This window comes from Cygnus atratus, chromosome 2 (assembly GCF_013377495.2).
Source record: "Cygnus atratus isolate AKBS03 ecotype Queensland, Australia chromosome 2, CAtr_DNAZoo_HiC_assembly, whole genome shotgun sequence".
Lineage (NCBI taxonomy): Eukaryota > Metazoa > Chordata > Aves > Anseriformes > Anatidae > Cygnus > Cygnus atratus.
The window spans coordinates 10863066-10883815 of record NC_066363.1 but is presented as its reverse complement, the minus strand read 5'-3'; the positions used below and the strand labels follow the sequence as shown (position 1 = coordinate 10883815).

The 20750-nt window shown below is 38.5% G+C and overlaps 1 protein-coding gene across 6 annotated transcripts in view; it reads right to left on the bottom strand.

Moving 5' to 3' along the window:
• Window positions 1-20750, bottom strand: part of ZMYND11 (zinc finger MYND-type containing 11) — a 107490-nt gene that overhangs the window by 13430 nt on the left and 73310 nt on the right. For 2 of the 6 annotated variants that reach the window (XM_035564291.2, XM_035564292.2), the window contains 8 exons: window positions 18079-18123; window positions 15136-15297; window positions 5407-5484; window positions 4889-4981; window positions 3316-3403; window positions 2088-2143; window positions 1539-1616; window positions 874-992 (listed from right to left, as the gene is read on the bottom strand). In XM_035564291.2, the coding sequence (XP_035420184.1) occupies window positions 874-992; window positions 1539-1616; window positions 2088-2143; window positions 3316-3403; window positions 4889-4981; window positions 5407-5484; window positions 15136-15297; window positions 18079-18123 (719 nt within the window). The remainder of the gene's footprint in view (window positions 1-873; window positions 993-1538; window positions 1617-2087; window positions 2144-3315; window positions 3404-4888; window positions 4982-5406; window positions 5485-15135; window positions 15298-18078; window positions 18124-20750) is intronic. The other 4 variants (XM_035564293.2, XM_035564295.2, XM_035564296.2 and 1 more) reach the window with 2 other exon arrangements.

Sequence of the window (20750 nt, the reverse complement as noted above, 5' to 3'; positions counted from 1 at the left end):
TCCTTTACCCACTTTATGCCTATCAGAAAATCTTGGTAGTTCATAGCAAATGAAAACGTGTTATATAGCGTGCAAGTTATGCTAAAGGCAATTTAAATAAACAGCCTCATATAATACCATTACTGAATTCTCTAGGCTCTTTTGGGACGCCCCAAAATACACCATTTTCCCAACAACCATGAGTTAGTTCGCAAATATCTCCTCTGCTCACATATAAGCATATAAATCAAACAGGAAAAACAAAACAAAACAAAACAAAACCAAAACAAAACAAAACATCAGTACATCCACTGTAGTAACACTACCATAACCCTCCCCAAACACTGAACAAATGACAACTGAATTTGGAAATAAAAGCTGTGAAGTTTCCAATCCAAAGATTTTTTCTCTGAACCTGCACACCATCTCCCAGCAGGAACTCCATCAATGTTCTAGCATTAAGATTGAAACATTAGTGACGTATTATGTCACTAAAACATAAAATTGTAGTGTGCCTGCTCAGAAGAGAACTTTGCACAAAGTCAATACTGCTGGTAGTAGGAGTACATTTCTGTCCAATTTTTACCTTGGCATGGATTAGCAGACTGCTACTGATTTGACAAAACAGTTCTGTGGACAGAAGTTCATTTGCTTTCTTTAATTAAAATGGCATTAAGTAACATCCCTATGGCAACTGTGGAAAGGGAATCTCTGAGCCATTTGGCAACTTCGAATGTATTAGACTGAGCTTTAAACTTTCTGAAACAATTATGGCATCATACACAGTCTTTCTAGTGTTGGCAACCAGCTAAGCCAGGATTTACAACATGATAGATGAGATAAACTCTTTTAAGTATTGTTTGTAAAAAGCAGCACATGGAATTAATAAATTACCTTTGGTGGTGATGGCCAAAAAAGCGAACATCGACTTGATTGTCCTCTTTCTGCATGACTTTGGCTGGCCAAAACCCAAAGCCTTTCATTTTGGCCCAAACCAACTCATGATTAGGTATCTGCAAAAAATGTTGTTTTTATTATTGGATATGAAGTATTACACCAATTCCTCCCACAAATATTTTACTGTAATAGTATACTAGCATCTTAAGAACATGGTTGCCGTTTATGTCTAATGCTTGTTTTCATTTTTGTTTTCTTACAATACACGTTTGCCTGTTAGATATATTGGTTGCATCAAAGCCAAAAAAACACAAAGCCTGAAAAGGGTGTAACTGTCTATTGAAAGCAGAGATCTTAAACACCCCAAAATTAAACTTGTCTTTCTTCATAGCTTTCTGCAGGAGTAAAGTTTTATTTCTGTAAGCTCCTTATTTTCTTGTAAAAGCATTTTAACTGCCTGATAACTAAATTTTATTATCTGCATTGTTACAGCTTTGAACTTCAATCAACATTTTGTTTGTGTAAAATATCTAGACTTAGAGTCTTAACTATATATTTGAAACACGCTTACAGAAATGGAATATTCAATGCATTAATGACACCAAAACTGCAGGTATTTACAGAGAAGAGTAAACAAATAAAAATCTGTGTCAGCAACATACGCAAGGATAGCAGAACCAATTGTCAGGTCGCGCATTTGACAAATAGAAACAGTTCTTGCAAAGCTGCAATTCATCCAGCTGAAAAACAAAAACACATAAATAAGCTCCCAAAATCCTATTTCTACGACCTCACTAGTATAACTCTTTCTTAAGTGGTAAAATTTTTCAGTCCTGCTTGCTAATTGGGTGGAGTTACTTCTGTCTGTGTAAATGAGGTGTGAAACAGTGACTTGAGAGCAGATGAAAGACAAGCTGCAGAAACATTATTCATGCTTTTGAAAAACAAGGGAGGGGGAGGGACTAATTGAATTCCTAATGATTTATTAAAGGTAAAATGCAAAGCATAGTTCTTTAAATTCATCAATATTTAAAGCAGATTCTGAAAGAAATAATTCAACTGTACAAACAGAAAGGAAAAGCTATTCTGAATCAGCAGTTAGAATTTCACATCCTTCTTGTATTTGTAATGGGAAGGAATCATCCTCCTAGATTCTGAAACAAAAAAAAACAAATAGCTTGTCTATATTGTGGTTATTTGGTACTACTTACTTCATGACATGTGTCTTTGTAAAGCATCCTCGCTATATCAGCTTGTTCACTGTCCGCTATAAATTAAAAATAAAGACTATAAACAATCACAGTATGATCACAATGCTTAGAAAGACTTACAGCTGCTATGACTTTCATGCTGCAATTGTCTTGCTTTAGAATACAAAACATAATTCAGCCACTTGGATAACCCTTCCTTTTAAAATTTTCTAATGATCAGTTCTATATTTGCTTGCTCTTTTATGTTTATATGCAAAAATACTGTTGGGAGCTTTTAAACTGAACAATACAAATATAAATCTGAGGAGCAGCAGCAGGGACACATGGTTGCTTTTAATAAGGATCCAGTTTCTTTCTCCGCTAATGTCTTAACAATTGCCCTAAAACATGGTTCTCTGCTATCACCACTTGAAGGAACACAGGTACAATCAATTCCTGCTCAAATCACTGTACAATCAATTTCTGCTCAAAGTAATGCTTCAGAAAGTATTTATCACTATGGGTTTCCTTTTACACCTGCGTATTTCTCTATTAGCACATTCACATCTCTCCCTGCCAACAACAGTGTGGGCTGTCTGACACTAGGAATAGCCTGATCTCAGTCTCCTCCCAGTTTCCTTGAGGTGTCTGTGGGGGAGAACCACATCCTTACTGAAATGATGGCTCTGGAGAACCTCGTTACTGGACCTGGATATAGCTTCTGGAAGTAGTAGTGGTGTTTTTCCCTTCCAGCCAGGCTGTCCCACCCTATCAAATAATCACTTAAAACCTTCCCAGCGGCTGGCAGCTTTTCTGATGACCCTTTCCTGATGGCACCAGCAGGGCACTTCTAGTGTGGATGTAGCTGTATCTGCTACTGCATTAAGGCAGATATTGCACACGTGAAAAAAACACACACCTGTAGTGCACATTTCTGCTGATGCAGCACATCAGAGATTGTACCTCTTTCTACTCTAGAACAATGTATGTACACTGGAAGAAATCTGTAGTGTAGACTGACTTAGCAGAAGAAACAGGATGTCAAAGTTGTACATTTCCACTGATAGGCTTAGCCAGAAAGGATGAAAATAGGAGTGTAGCAGGTGGGCAAGAGCAAACCCTGCAGTAAGTCAAGTTCCCTTGCAACTTACTTTGGTTTGTAAGGGCTCTCAGACGACTTTATCTACACTTAAGATTATATTATAATAAGATAAATCAAATAATGCAAGTAGTAAATGTAGCACTTTACCTCCATAGAAAATCACTGTGTTGTGTAGAAGCAGCTGAGCATCTGCTTTGAACTCCTCATAACTCCTGTACTTTCCTTCATTTACTTTCTATAAAAAAGAAAACACAAGACTGTGAAAACACTGTCAAAGTGCTGTACTTGTTTTATGCAAAGAAGCCTTCATGGAAATCTGCATTATGCAATACAGATCAGACGCTGCCCTTCCTGCATACAAAAGTAACACTCATATCTCTTTGACATGGTTCGGTAGTACCTGAACATGGGCTGCAGTGGTTCCTTTATGCAACGCCTAGCAGTAAAACAGGTGCTTTCATGTTTGATTAAGTTAAAAAAAAAAACACTACATCCTCTCAGTTATAATGGGGGTAAGTCTGAGTAGGTTCATCATAAGATGTGACCTAGGACACTTGTTCATATGAAGGTATATTCCCTGAAGTAAAGATTTTATACCTTAAAATACATGCTTGTTTCAAATCAATGTTGACTGCTTTTATAGTTCCAAGATCTTCCTTTGACAGTGAGTGCTTTCTGATGAAGGCTGATTGCTTTAGTCTCCCAAACTCATAACAAAAACCTAGAGGGAGCCATGCAGTTCATTTTCCTAGTGTGGCCTAGTAAGGATTGCAGTCTTTTCAGTTATGCTCTGTGAAGAATATATATGAGAATTCCAATCATCAAACAAAAAATCTTCAGTTTCTGGGATGTTATCAAGGCCAAAAAGACCTTCTGTGGAAGTGGGTGAAGGTGACACAGTGAAAGGGGAGCCTGACCAATTTTCAGGTTCAACCAGTATTGCCAGTACTTCAAGCAAGCCAGTAGTGGTTGTCTCCAAAACTGTCAGTGTAGCTATTGTTTATCCGTATGTTTCAATAACAATAATAAAGCAAAGGCTTTTTACATCTGTAGTTGTAAAGGACAATATATACTAGCATGCCATAGCAATCGAGTTGCAGCAATGAACAAGATGAGTATGCTATCCATTTTGGTCATGTATAGTTCATTTACATGAGTCACCATCAGACCTTCAGTTCAGAAAAAAAAGGAAAAAATATCTACTAGAACTTTATTTTTGGAACCATTAATGCAAAACATGAAAAAAAAAAGACTTTTTTTGTGAACAACAAAATGATTGGTTCTTTATGAATCATTCAGATGTTTATAAAGTTGACATCTATACAATGTCTCAGTGACTGAAATTGGAATATGGTCAAAAACATTGGGCCAGATATGCAAACACAGGCACTCAAGTCCATACTCAGTGACTTAGATAAAGCATATTTAAAAAAAAAAGATTTCAGCTACCTGCAGCTCCTAGTAAAACCTTACTACAAAATGAACTGAGGATATTCTGTGTCTGAAAACTAGGCACCAGTCAAGATGTTCTCACTTGGTTACCTATTCATAAGGAGAAGCATGAAATTTGAAGGTCCCATATTCAATGCTGACTACAATACTGAAATACTCATCATGAGGAGAATTAAACAAGATTCGTGTTTGTTTTAGACCTTAAGGTTATCTTCACTGATAAAAGACACCATAAACAATGTGAAAGTTAGAAAGCAAATCACTCTACCTCCTGTATAGTAGGAACATCAACAGCTGAGTGCACCAGCCTCCGATACATTGGGTGTTTGTTGTCCTTCCCTTTCTTGTTTAGATCTATAGCCTGAAAGGACCATGAGACACTGCAAGTTATTGCATTGAGAATCTGCTTAAAACATACACAAAAGATTAAAAAATTGCAATAGCTTGGAATATTTCAGGTGGGGAAAACACAAAGCACAACTATTCCTCTACAACCGTACACATGACATGCATCTCAAACCTGAAAAATGTCCATTTCAGAAGAGCTGACCCATGTCTTCAGAAGAGTTTATGCCCATGGCATAAGCTATTCCTGCCAGAATGATACTACTCTAAGCAATGAGACATGATAAACGTATGTTGAAATACACACACTGCTTATGACAAGGGAAATTAAATGACACCCTCTTGTAGCCTTCATTCCAGCACAGTCACACATGACCAACTGCAGTACATCCCCTACAGTGCAACCCAACACCTGGATAAACTTTCCTGTTCCAGACTCACCCGCTCCTTCATACGAGAGACTATGAACCGCAGGTATGTGCTCATCTCTTGCTTGCTTGTGTTTTTCTTCTTGATACTCTGTCAAAGAAAAACAGGATCATATTATTATTTCAAATTTGACTTCAAAATTCATCTACCGAAAATTTTATCAGCGTCACAACATTTTTTGAAAAGGTAACTTTGGATCACAGTATATATGAGATGTTTTTAGGGAAAATCTTTTCTGGGAAATCGGTAACTAACACATGTCATAACAATCATATGTGTTGCTTTGAATTATGAGGACTTCAACTATAGAATTACAGGTTTTATTTCCACTTATATTCATACTGTTTTGTCAAAACCTCTCACGTAAAAAAAATGTTTTAGAATAAAGTAATGAAGAAAGGCATTTTAGGGAGTATTTTAATTATTATTTTTTAATTAGCAAGGCATTATTATTTTCAGTAAAGTAAGAAATGATTTTTAAAAGAACATCCATTACTATCTATAAATTATGTGCTTACTAGGCAAACAGACTCTGTCTAGGACGGACTCAAACACTGCTCTAGCCAGTAAAAACTCTTTCTACTGCTCAAGAAATATTGCAGTTATTATTTTTTGTGGTTCTTCCCTCACGAAATCTAACCCAAATTCTGGAGCACAGACTGCTTCTTTTTAGCAGTTCAGAATCCAGAACTTTTCATCATCTTGGACTAGTACAGAGTCTCATCCCCACCCTTCAAAGTCAATCCAGGCTAGTGGGAAGCAGAAAACATGCTGCTGAAAAGCAGGTGGCTCTCAAATGCCAAGTGTGCTGCTACAAACCAGCCTTTCCAACCTCTGGTCACAGCGGCTGTGCGCACAGCTCTGTGTGGCCTTACAACAGCTAGCTGAAGTGCTATCTCCTCCTTGCTCTTGCCTACAAGAGTTCTCCAAAACAAAAGCGCAGTGAATCAACAGCATTGGTTCCAGGCTTATTATCCCGCAGTCATTCTCAATCTCTCTCAAAAATGTGTACTCCTCCTTGCACGTCTGAATACACTGAGTGCCAAGCTGAGTTCTCCCCTTCTCATGCATCACATCACCACCTGTATGCAAACTGTGGGGACCATACTCTTTCTGCCACACCTGCCTCTTCAGATTTGCATAGTCTTTAGCAAGATCTGCACACTTATGCAGATGCTGCTTGGCAAACAATATTATTTATGATGCACAAGAAGAAACAGAATCCAGTTTACTATGTCCTAATAGGTAGCTGAGAGGTAAGAGGCTTATGAACTATTTTAATCACTAGGAGTGTGTTACTTTTAACTGAAGCATTCATATCAGACCCTGAACATATAGAGGGAGGAGATATGTTGAGTACAGAGCAGCTACTGTTACATATTTTCTTAGCAGAGTATAAGTTACACACTAATACAAAAATAAAGAAAAAAAAAAAGAAATTTGACCAAATCTCCTCTGCTTATATTCCTCATGAAAGACACTGACGACCCTGAAATCACAGGTTGGCCTTTGTGCTACAGCTAGTGTGTAAGCTATTCATCTCAGGATTGTACTTACTACCTCCTTAAATTAAATCAAAATTGCACATAGCACTACCGAGGTAGGTGTTTATTCAATTGCTTAACGGTATGCATAGAATCATTTCAAACTGTGCTGAAATATTTCTACCTCACCATAACATGGCATATGCTGTACTGTTAATTGCTTCTGCCCCATAATGATGAACCTACACGGGTACTACAGCATGCAGAATACCACGATAGCTTGTTCCTGAGAGGACACTGCCACTATTGGGTAAAATGCAGTATTGTGGAAAGGGCCAGCAGCAGGGCTTTCTAACACTTCTATCACATTTGAGCATTATTTTCACGCTGTTAATCATTCCCAGACCTTCCGCCCAAACTCTGGAATGAGACAGACTTTTACTCTGTGCCGTATGTCTGAATTACCTTCTGTATGTTCACGTTGAAAGTAAACACGGCATGCAGCAGTCTGCCTTGAGAATGTGCATGATGCTTACATTCAGTTCACCTAGTCGGTTCTGCATAAAACAACATTCCTACTCAAATGGAAACCCAAAGGTGCATTAAATTTTCTGCATTATGAAATGCCACTGCCATTTTGTCATTTTAGACAACAGAGTGCTGTATGCTTGCTAATGACACAGCATTTTAACAGACTGAGACTTATTAGGACACAATAAAATTGACTTGCAGAGACTAGTCCTCTTTTTGTGACATGGCTCTGAATTTATCATCCTTTACAAGTATTTCGAAATTCATGTGAACCTTTTTTCATGCCTGCTGGGCAAGACAGTTTGTAAGAGAATGTGTTAAGATAGATGGTTTACAGATTTATCCTTCAGATCGTAGTGAAAGAAAGATAGCTGCTTTTGTATCGTTACTGATGTCAGCAATTAATATCATCCTAAGCACCAATGAAAATGATATAATTAGCTTGCCAATTCGGGCAAACTTGATTTTCTCCACTTTTCCTTCAATTCCCTATACTGATATATTTTAAGAAAAAATCGATCTTCAGGTTCTAAATATTGAAAGGTAATGAATTTAGGGAATAGAAGCCCATCAGCAAGCAAAATGTCTTTTTATGGCAAGGTTACCCACCCTCTGTAGAAAGTTATAATCAAACCACCTTATTCACTTTTCAGCAAAGATTAGCCCTCTAGGAGGTACCACTAACACATTGTTTGGAAGCTATGACTGAAAATGTGTAATTAGAAGAAAACAAAACAAAATAATAAAAAATGAAACAATTATGTAATTTGAAGACTTGCAGTGTTCTTGGGGAAGTCAAACTAGAAAAACTTCAAGCAAGAAAATAGACAACATTAGATGGGGCATATGATTTACATAAAATCTAATTGCTTTGCTCTGACACAAGAAAACGTACCCACTTTTGGGCCCCTTTATAGCCAGAGTGATATAAAAGCAAGTACAAATGCAAATCAGGTCTTTTAATTTCCTACTTTGGGGAAAAGCAAATGATGATGGCTTGTAATTTTGTACAAGTGGTAAGATCCACCGCACATCCTTTCCCCCAGTCAGATCTACTAAGGCACACTACTGCAACCCTTGTGTAAGTACAAGTTTATTTCAAAGAGGCTGCTAAGATTCGTTTCAACTCAAAAAGAAGTTTCAGGATCTTTATACTTGCAGATATACTCTTTGTGGACATACCATGTTAATATAAGGCTTGCACTCATTCTGGCTGGGGTGGAGTTAAATTCCTTCACAGCAGCTGGTATGATGCTGTGTGTCAGATCTGTGACCAAAACAATGCTGATAACACACTGATGTTTTAGCTATGGCTCAACAGTGTTTGCACAGCATCAAGGACTTCTGTGTTTCTCACCGTGTTCCTGAGTGAATAATGTGCAGGAGGCTGGGAGGGGATACGACCAGGTAGATGACCCAAACTAACCGAAGAGATAGCCCATGCCATGTGTCATCATGCTCAGCAATAAAAAGGGAAAACTGGCTGTTTAGGGATGTTAGCCATGTTTTGCTCAGGTAATAGCCAGCCTTTGTTTGCATCCCTTGTTTTATTTTCTCTCTTCTTCCACCTCTCAACAAGTTTTCTTGCTTTTACTCCTCCTTTCTTCTCCTCCTACCCTACTGAGGAACAGAGGGGGTGAAGAGAGTCAGCAGCTGCGTGGTGCTTAGCTGCCCACCAGGGACAGCCCCCAGCAAGGAGGATTTTTAAATCACACCAATTTTTTAGAGAAATCCATGGCCTTTCTGCACTGAATCACGATAAAGTGAAAGGCTTGGTCAGGCATACATGTTTACATAGTGAATGCAGGAGTGAAGCCATAAACTTGACAACAGCAATCCTCATGTAGAAGATTCATGAGACCTGTAGGTGGAAGGCCACAGCTACAACCTAACCTTGCTGGTGGGTGCAGGAAATACTTGTATATGCTTTACTCGCTGTGCCCCATCTATTTCTTAGAAGCTGGTACCTGAAGGTTGGATTTACATTGCTGTTGGTATTCAATATACCAAATTAATAATACAGCTTAGCTGTTAAAGAGGGTAGCAATACGTTGCAGCATGCAGGTGTGACTGTAAGTGACAGTCACTTCTGGCATGCTTATAGTGCAGGAATTTACTACAAGACTTTATGAACTACACGAGGTTGGTAGCAGCTAGGGGGACTCCCAAGGAAGGCACTGTCCTGCAGGAGCACTGTTTATGATTGAAGCGACTGTCCTTCGCACCCCGAGTTAGCATGTAGCTGTCAACTCCTGGGGTGACTAGGTCACTATGCTGCAGTTGCTGCAATTTTCCTTTTGAGAAGGAAAAAAAATAGAGACTGCATGGTATATGTCTGACAAGTGCAGAGTTAGTGGCAGCATTCTGTCTAGCTATAACCAACACAACGACATTTTTGCCTTACAGTCTCCCATTAACCAAATTTTTTCCCTTCCTCTCTCAACTGTCATGTGTGCACGCACTGAAGAACTCCATGTATGGGTGAGAAAAAGTTCAGTGATGGATTAGGTGAAGGCTGCTCAATGACAGATACACATTACTAAGTCACCAGTTCCATTTTCAGAAGCAATTCAGGTTTCCAGGCCTGCATCCACAGAGGAGAGCTATGTGTACAAATCTGACATTTATCCACCGCTGCTGTTTACAAACTCCCTGCTTCACCCACAGGCCCTTGGATTTTTATTTTTTTTAGGGCTTAAATTTACAGAGGAATTTGGTGCTATATATGGAAAGCTTTACTTCTCTGCCATCCTCAAACTCTCTGCCCTGAGTCAGGCCCTCAGGTTTTCTGCACCAGTGACAAAGTTATGCAGGCACAGAGGACGGGTCACAGAGCAACGAGTGCCCTCACACGGAACAGCCTGATCACCAAAACAACTGCCTGGGAAGAACACAGCATAAGGCCTCCCTCTTTCGAGACTACATGCAGTTACATGAGACTTTTCAGACAGTTACGTGCTTTTGGAGACATTACAGCTGAATCCACAAGTTAGTTTGTACGATGCTTTCAGTAACTCTGAGTAAGAAGCACCATATAAATTAAATATGCTTTTATGTGCACAGAGTGGAAGCTTCCCAGTTTTCCCACTGCTGTGGACAAATTCCTTTATACTTCAGTAAATATGCCCCATGCAGTGTCCAGTTCTGCTGGTTCCCTGTTTTACTTCAGGGAGCATGGGGCTGTGAGGTGGACAGAAGAGGCCTGCTGAGCACTAGCACCTCCTCAGAGGTGGGCTCTGTGCACCGAACCAGGTGGTGCTACCATCGATCCTGTACTAGGCCCTCCCTTCACCACCCAATTCACTGCTATTTGTTGTGTACAAATGCCAGGTCCTGTTCATGGAATATGTTTCGTCATGCAGTTTTTGTACTGGGTCTGGCTTGGATACGTTCATTTTCTTCATAGTATCTCTGTGGCGCTATGTTTTGGATTTGTGACCAAAACAGCGTTGGTTACACAGGGATGTTTTAGCTGTTGCTGAGAAATGTAAGCAGTCAAGGACTTTTTATGTCTTGAGCTGCCTTGCCAGTGAGGAGGCTGGGGGCGCACAAAAAGCAGGTGGGGACACAGCCAGGACAGCTGACCCCAGCTGACCAAAGGGACATTGCACACCACAGGACATCAGGCTCACCAGTAAAAGCTGGAGGGAAGGAAGGGATAAGTGGCAACATTCAGAGCTACACTGTTTGCCTTCTGTTAAACCTGATGAAGACCTGCTTTCCTGGAAAGGGCTGAAATCTGCTGCTGCTGGGAAGTGGTGAATGAACTCCTTACTTTGCTTTGTTGGTGCGCACAGCTTTTGCTTTACCTATGAACCTGTATCTAGCTGAACCCACAAGTGTTCTCACATATGCTCTTTTAATTCTCTTCCCCATCCCACTGGGGGGAGGCGAGTGGGTCTTCAAGGCTCAGCTGCCTGCAGAGGTCAACCCTCAAGAGTTATCTAACAAACTCAAAGAATTTGCCTCTTCCGTAACACCCCATAAAGTCAGCATTGTTCTCCATATTCTCTCTTCCATTCTTGTATTTTCTATTAGCTATCTTGACTGATCCCCCATCTAACTATTTGATCCACTTCACTTAAGTACTCTTCATATTTCTACATTTGTAACCTTCCACTGTTTGTCACTCACTTGTCACATTATGTCTAATGTTGATTGTGAACTGCATGATAGTGTATTTTTACGTACCCTATGAAATGCTCAGTACAGTACCAGAACTCAGAAACAACCTATTTATAGAATATGTATCAGCACAGCATTTGATATCTTAAGATCTACAGTTTACTTCGCTTGCATATACATAAAACAGAGAAATATTGAACCACCCACTACAATAGATAAATTGGTTATAGTTCCTTGTAAAGCACATGCATGGGAGATCAATGCGTGAGCAGATGACTGCAAAAAATTAACTAGGAGTCAAGTGAAACCATATGAATATTTCTTACTTTCTGTTTCACAAATAAAAATGTATTCCTCTTGGTCAAACAAAATAACTATGCAGAATTTTTCTTTTCTAAAAAAATACTTTATTTAATTATCTTTTTAAAGAAATAATCATAGTTAGTCACCCAACACAGGATCAGTTTTCTCCTATTCAGATTTTTGTATACATCTATTTTCTCAAGCAAAAAATTGAGTATTTTTGCAGTACATTCTGCACTTTTGAGGTGCTAAATTAACAACTAGAGAAAATTAATTTTCTGTTTTTATCTAACCAAAGAGCAGCAATAAATGTACAAGTCTCCTGCATCCTTCAGAGACCCAGTAGACTAAACTTGTACTGAATGGACCATTCCAGTAGTGGGAAAAGTCTAATGCAATCTCTAAGCTCCCTTGATACTGTTTTCCTCTTGTGACCTGTCTACCAGGAATTTTGCTGATAATACCAATTTATTTCACTTAAGACAATGATTAGTCAGCAGCCAGGGAAAACTTTCAATCACCGCAATGTGGTTTGAATTGAACTTTGTTTGACTCTCGTCTCCTGCTGAGAGTTATGTAGGGTACAAAATATTCCGATTGGTATGGTAAAGTTAAAAAAAAAAAAAGCCAGGAATTAGACATTCTTGCTTATGGATGCAGTGTAGAAAAACTGCCAGCAGGGAAACAGAGTTCAGAGCACAGCTTGCAATGAACTGTTATAAACAGTATGGGAGAAAAAATATTTTAAAATTATGAACAAATCCTTGGCAATGTCCTTTATACAGTGTTTCTGAGTAGTCAAGTGTGCAAGATAAAGCTGCACAGGTTGATTGAACCAGTACAACCAGCAATTGTGAAACGAATAACCCAAAGGCTTGCTGACCTTGGCAGCATTACAGAAGCAATCTTTACATAAGAATGAAGTGTTCTTAGATAATTTCTCCCAATATATTAGGTTTCAAACATACTTCTGCTTCACCTCTGTAAAGAGCTTTGAGATCTCCTGGTAAAATGTGCTATGTCCAGTCACAAGAATAAACTATAAAAATATATGCATCTCTTTGTCCCAGCTATTACTTTTCTTGAACACACATATTTACTGCTGATAATGCAAAGTAAATCCCATTGCCCTTATGCAAGATAGTTAAGCTCTGTTATGTCCTCTGGATATCAGCCAGAGCTCTCTAAACTACCATAGTTTTTTGAGTATAGGCCTGTCTATCTCTTTTAAAATAAAACCAGAGCAGTCAGCTCCTCAGAAGGTGGAGGGAAAGTACTGGAAGTACACTGCAACCTGACACCAGGATGCTAATTCCCATGACCATCAAGACCTCTCCCTTGCTTCCAGGGACTGTGCAAGTCCCAGTTTGCAAAATTAGGGCTTCAAATGAGTTGGATTAATTACCAGGAGAGTAGGAGATATGAGCACAAAGGGAAAAGGGATGCCATGGTATTCAGGATGGCAATATCCTTATAAGTAGGTTGATCATTATCTCAGGCACTGAGCAAGCCAAAGGTCTCTGGGGCAGCAAGTATGTAAGAGACCCCAAAACCTCTCCTTAGACTTTGTATAATAAAAAGGGAACCAATATGCAAAAAAAAAAAAAGGATCATTGATTTTTGGCCTAAGTTTCATAGCTTTTTCTTAAAGGTAAACATTTGTTTAATATCATTGCCATAGAGGATCTCAAAGCTCTAGGTATGAAAGCCAAACCAATCTCAAAGCTGACCCCTCTACATATCTGTGCATACTGTGTGCAGTGATTCAGCTCTTCCACCCTGATGACATCCATCTTACAAGATGGATGTTATAAGCCACCATACAAGGTGGTTTAAATCACAGTCTCTCCTTTCACCAGATGTCATCTAAAATTGTTTGTAAACTAGAATGGAGACGGGATCTGGTTTATCTAAGCATTTACAAGAGCTATCAATATTTGTTATGAGAACCAACAATTATTAAAGAGATTTATTTAAAAATCTAAAAGCAATTCACCTATATATGACCATTTGTTGTTTTTAACAGAAGGAATATTGAGTAGCTAAATTAAATGATGGTATTTCAATGCAGGAAGATACAGTACATGTCCTTATTCTTAACTGTTCCTTGCCTCCTTATTCTTAACTGTTCCCTGCCACCACTATTTCCTCCTTCCCTTCCACTCGTTGAGGCAGGCTCAATTTTCTTATTTTCATTATTTCCTTAAACCCAATCGGAGGCAGAAGTGTCAGGTTTTTACAACTGGTTCTAAGGCAACAGCAGTCAGAAAGCATTGTTTTGAAACAAAACAAACCACATGTTTTAAAAAACTGCTTCTCTGCACTAGGAAGCACCTGAAGCCTTACACTGCTTGCAGCACAGAGGTCAGTCCTCCACAGCTAGATCCAGACTTTCACCAAGGGAGCTTCCTTTCCCTCCAGCAAGCCAAAGCAGAGGGCAACTGGCAGAGTTTTATGCATTTGAATACCAACAATTTTATTTTAATCATTCGTATGCATTTTTCCCTATTTAAGGAGGCCTAGAGATGTGGTGCACTGTGGGAGGTTACACAGAGATGACAGTCGTAAGGAGATGTATCTGGCTGATTCAAGGCCAGGTACCAGCAAGCACTACCATGACGGATGTCTAGTCTTCTAATAACATGTAGACAACATACCTGCTCATTCTTCTATGGTATATACGAAATAACTATCTCCCTACCACATTTGTAAGAACAGCAATTGTAAAGAAAAAGCAGTATAGATACAGATGCTATGGGTGAAATCCATATTGGCTTTTTTTGTGCCAATACAACGCACAGAAGTGAGAGGCAGGATTTCACCCCATGGCTTTAGATACTGCCATTGTCAGTAACATGATTATGGCTTTGTAATGTGAAATATGGTTCCAATAAAATATTAAGAATGCAGTCATAAAAATATAAAAAAATACATTATGATTCATTAAAATGAAGTTAGGTAAAAACAGTAGCATCTTATACAGCAATTTGTTTACTCATGTTGAAGATTTCCACAATATCCTGCATTCATACATTGCATACATCCGTACACACATACCCACACAGTACGTACTGTGTGCTTTCAAATGCATATGTAAAACTTGCTGGAGTCTTCAAAAATAACCATCTGCTACATGCACCATATTTTGGTATCTCTGTACAGATGCTCTAGATATGTACCATTGTTTAAATATTCGGTTCTTTATCCATTAACCTGGCCAGACCATCTGGACACCTTAATGAAACTATTAATGAATATCAATCCTCTAATCAGCACATGAAAGCTCATAGGTACTCACCCTGCAAACTGGGCACTGCCAGTGACTACTGCTGTCTCTAAGCCTGAACTCATCAGACAAACACTTGGAATGATACACACGAAAACACAGGTCACATATCAACACCTCTCCAGGCAAATGGCATTCAAAACAATACCAGTCATGATTTTCTGTTTCCCAGTCCTACAAAAAATACAAAATATTTTGGTATGATATTCTGTCAAAATCTGCAGGAACTAAGAACAAAATTGATATGTCTTGAAATCCAGCAGCAATTAGACATTATAAACAGTTTAAGAAGTATATAATGTTTAAAAAACAGGGGAAAATCTACATGCTTAAAGATCTTCATCAATTTAATACATACTAACTCCAATAGCATGTGAATGCCAAGTTTTAGTTTTTTCAAGTGTCTGATTAGTAACATAATTTCAAATATGAGCTCTGTCCACAGTGAAAAGTGGGTTTCTTTTCTACCTTTGTGTAAAACACTGTTGTCGACCTCTCTGTATTAGACTACAAACAAAAGTTTGTGCACCTCAATAGACCATACCTACTTCCTTGGACTATTTCCCCTCGTTTTGATTGTTACAGTATATTGTCAACTGCAATATTCGGAAGGGTGGCCCCTTCCAGTCTTTACTCTCTTAAAACTGACAACTTTTCAGTATCAAAGTGTTGAGTCACAAGGAATAAATGAAATCATGAACCTATTACTGCAAGAAATGTTTCTGCTAAGCAATCCCAATACAATTCAAAAAATAGAAACAGTTTCACTTGCAGTGCCCAACAGCACTAGGCTTGCTCCTGAAATGTCCTACACAAAACAAAGGATATGGTTCTGTTGATGCACAGATGTCTTTAATACACTCTTTCTTGAAAATTCAGCCCCAATGGCCAAATTCTGACCTTTGAAACATGTGCATAAGCTTTGCTGAAGTAAATGAGAGCAGCATGCATATAATTTGGAGGAAGAATTTTGCTCTAGGAATCTATAGTGCTAAAACCAGACAGAATTGCCAGTGGCCACCGTTAAATGTTTGTGTTATCTGAAATGCCACACTTTTCCCTACACTTGGAAGACAAAATAACTGTCATATCTCAGATAAAACTCCCTATGCCTTTTAATGTCAAATGTCACTTTTCAATGGGTTCAGATCTCTGAAAAAAATTACTCCTACTCTTCACTAAATTATCTTGATAAAAATCTGGCCAAGGTATTTTTAATGTCATGCTGTAAAGGTGGAGTTAGCAATTCCCACCAGCGGCCAGACCAGGCATCTGTGCCATTCTCCCTTTCCCATGCCTGGCAAGTGCTGTCACCTAGGTTGGGGTAAGAAGCGACATGAAGTGGAGCTGCCAGTCCTTAGGCTGAAGAGCAGCTGTGTCGCGTAACTTGCCTGAACAGAACCCCCCACAAATAAATGAGATTTCAGGACAGTCTCAACCCAAATTGCCTACACTAAAGTTTATACACCATGAATGTTGGGGCAGTAAGCTTAGGGAAATAAGAAAAAAAACAAACAACAACCCCTTAACCTATGATTTTTAACTCAGAACTTTGCCCTCCTTTGTTGTTCAGATTAACAGTGTAACTTGACTCTTCTACCATTTTTCTTCTCATTTAATTCTATGTCAATTCTATATACTTCAGAATGGTAGAACAATACCACTTAATTTGGCTATAAAGAATGTATTCTCATTTCACAAAATATTTCCCCTTCCACAAAGTCCGGTGGCAGAACATGTTGGGAATCCTTTCTTTGCAATATTTTAGAAATAACTAAAGATACTGCATTGTAGAATTTGAATTCTCTGTAGACTGATAAAAAATCAGGATAAAGTATTGCCTTATAATTCTTTTATATTTAGTGTGACACTTATCTTCTTTATGAAACTACAAAAAAAAATCAGATAGCAATAAAAGGCCAATTAAGCAAGAAAGAGAATCAGTTTTGATTAAAGTTGTATCCAGATAAAAATCAAGTGGAGAAGAGCCCAATAGGTTCTGGCTACTGAGGAATTTTACCAAATAATCAGGATTCCAGGATTCTTCTTTTTTATTCGTACTAGTTACTTATTGGTAGATCCCAGATATTCCATTGTTAGGAAATATACTGGCAAAGAAATGTGGAATTTAATAAACATACGGAAATATATTTGCTGGCAAGAAAAATCATGCACTCAAGCCAGAAACCATGACGTTAAATAAAACACCAGAAGAAGCTTCCCTCAGTATTCCCACTGCAAAGTTTTGAAAACATCATTATTTCTAAATATAATCACCTAGGATTTTCACAGGAAAGATTTTTAGTTTAATGCAGTATATTTAGTGCGTAAATATATATAAAAACATTCATTTATGCAATATATCGGTAAAGTTAATTAAGAAAATAAAAAAGATACATAGCCCTTGTGAGAAACTATACTATTGACTTCAATAGCAAGGTCAGAGGCATTAATTTTGCTCCAACAGCAGTGCAATCTTATTGCTTCTCTTGGTTTACATTGGTTTGGATGGGAGGAGAATGTGCTCCCAACAGATTTTTTTATTTTTTTTTTTTTTCATGCAGGAGGTCAGATTCATTAAAATAGCTCAAACTCTGACTGCCAGTGCTCGGGCTAGGCCAGGTCAAAATTCTCTGCCAGCTGCAAACCCGGTTAAGTCTGCATTTACGAAACACACCACCAGGTGTCATCAGCCACTCCAAAAATGACTGATTAAAGGGCAACCATTGTAACAACATCTTGAACTGTAACGTGTGAGTAACCACTTCCAGCCCCCAGGAGAGAGAAAAAAATCAGCAAACTATATACATACATAATGTAGACTAAACTCAGAATTGGAAGTGATGTGGATGATGGTGGTGGTTAATAGAGTAAACTAAGCTATCCTAATGGAAGACAGAAACGTAATAGAAAATATGACAGAATTCAAAACCACATAGTGCAAAAATTGTTCACCTTGTTTTTTGCTGCTGTCTGGGAAAAAGGCTGCATACCGTAGGCCTTTCAAAATAAAAACAAAACAAACTTTGTATCTATACTGTGATCCATCCGATTATCAGGATATACACAAGGCTAGAAAGAATTCATGCACAGTGACCAGGAAATCAATCTGTTACTTCTAACATCTGGTTGCAAACATTTCCTCCTGCATTTCTTGAATGCTACTTAATGCTTTAACCAAATTTTGTTTCTTTTCAACATCCCACGTACTTATATGATTAAAAGAACCCAGCACCCTGTCTTCTGCCCCATATGCACACCCACCACCAGGCCAACTTAAAAATCTTCAAGAATATTAATTATTGTTAATTAACACACCCTCTTTGATACATAAATCTGCATTGGGCATCTAAAAAAGACCCCTGTAATGTAATTTACTGTGTAGGCAGTGACCCCAACAAAACCAAAGCAATGCTTCTTCAATGCATACTAACAAGAATTAAATTATCGCTTTCTCGACAAGACTCACGGTCCTTATTTTTTTACAAAAGGTGATACATTTTCCCAGGGCCATGCAGAACAAAGGAAGGATCTCCGCCACAGGGGCTCAATTTGCCAATCCCTTCGTTCCCCGAGGAAGGGCAGCGAAAGCCCCTTAGGTCACGGTGCTGGCAGACGAAGGGAATCCTCTGCCGGCAGGAGCCGGCTGCCCAAGTTCAGCGGCACCCAGTGACTGGCTGCAACCCTCCGGAGGGCGCGGATTTGGCAGCAGAGCTGCATAGCTCGGATATACCAGGAGGCCTTCCCCCTCATTTTACTCAGCTGTCCATCGCATTTGTAGATATATGCATTAGCAGGGCAGCAAATGTCTGTTTGGGGGATTGTATTTGATAGCCAAAGAGCTATGCTCTGTTAAGCAGAGTGGGATCTGGCGGTGATATGGGTCACTTGTGGTCACTTGTTCTTTACATTCAAATCAGTCAAACACGGTATCATAAAGGTCACTTTGCGCTGACACCAACAGCAGTTGAAATTTCTCAGCAACATGAATGAAGCAATGCAACAATTCTGAAATATGGCTTAATTGATGACTGACACATAAGCTTACTTTTCTGTGATTTGTCTTAAGTTGGTTGTCTTAAAGCAAATACATAAATTAATTCTGGAAATACAGAAAAATAACACGGGACAGAAAATGTCAGGCTATCCAGAACATTTGACAATTTAAATACAGATAAACCCAACAGAAAAGAATGAATCATCATGTCGTAGCCTTTACTGTAAAATAAAATATATAGTTGTTGTCAAGGAAAGAATAATTTTAGTGCATAAAGAAAATGTCCATTATAATGCAAATGTACATGGAAAAGAAATGCTTACTCATTAGTAATGGAGATTTACTTAGCTGTAATTGAAATAGGGAATCTGTATGTTGGAGAATGTGACAATCTGCTGTACAATTAGCATACCATTAAGTAGGAGATGTAGAAGCACATACTGACAGTGAAATTAACAATAACTTAAGAGGTCACAACTGGAACAATTAGGTCACTCCCATACCTTACCAAGCCCATAATTATTGAAGAAAAAAGGAAAAAAAAAAGTAAAAACAAACAGTACATTTTTATTTTCCTATAATTTCTAAGTAGTCATAGCACATGAAAACAACATAACCTCCTCTTTAGATTTTGTCTAAAAGGACCACTTTGCCTTTTTATAATGCATATGCCATTAACATAACTCATTTCTTACCTGTTAATCTGTTTTCTCCAAGTCCCTTAATGGTAGCCCAGATACTCGGTAATAAGTCACTCTACTATCAGGTGGAGAGAGGAAAAGGGAGGGGGGAAAAAGGCAAACTCTATTCTTGAAATTCCCCTTTATGGGGATTTGCTGGTTTCACACTGTTGAACTAGATTTCCCAAGCCATCCAAATTATGGCTATCCTTTGGACCCAAACAGTAAGCTAAAAAAAAAAAAAGGGTCACATAGATGGGAAAAACAATTATAAGTCAGTTATTTCTTTGGCGCAATCATGTTTATTTATGAATAACATACATACAGTTCTGTTGTCCTAAATTCAGTATGACGCAAACGAAGGAAAGCATTTTCCATGGAGCTCATGGTTCCCAGCCTTTTCCTGTGTGGCACTTTGTCCCATAGCCCTCTTTCAACTTTTTTTTTTCCAGGTGTTCTGTTTCAAGTGCTTCTCCAGAGTTTCTTTGCTGCTTACCTATGTGCTGCTGTGGTGTTTCTCAATAACTCTCATACACACTCGTGCACACACAGCCCCTTCCAGATCACTGCATATTTATTCAGACCTACCTGTGTGCAAAGTCATGGTCAGCCCTGTACAGTGTCTGCGTTTTAAACAGTCCCGACAGCTCCAGCTGTCTAACTAATAAAGAACTTAAAACAGCTTTTTTTAACATTTAGTCTAGAGGAAGGGTATTAGCGGATACACTGTAAGATTTCACCCAGACTGTATCATAACAACACTTTTGGTCTGTCACAGTACAGGAATCTAGAATGGCAACGAGGTCCAGGCTAGCAGAGAGAAGTCATTTCCAAAATAAAACCTATTTGAAAATAGTAGCATGCTATATTTATTTCAAGACATTTTCAAATCACCAATCCAAAACTTTAGTGGAATCTTTTCCTGATTATTTTGTAACCCTTTAAAAACT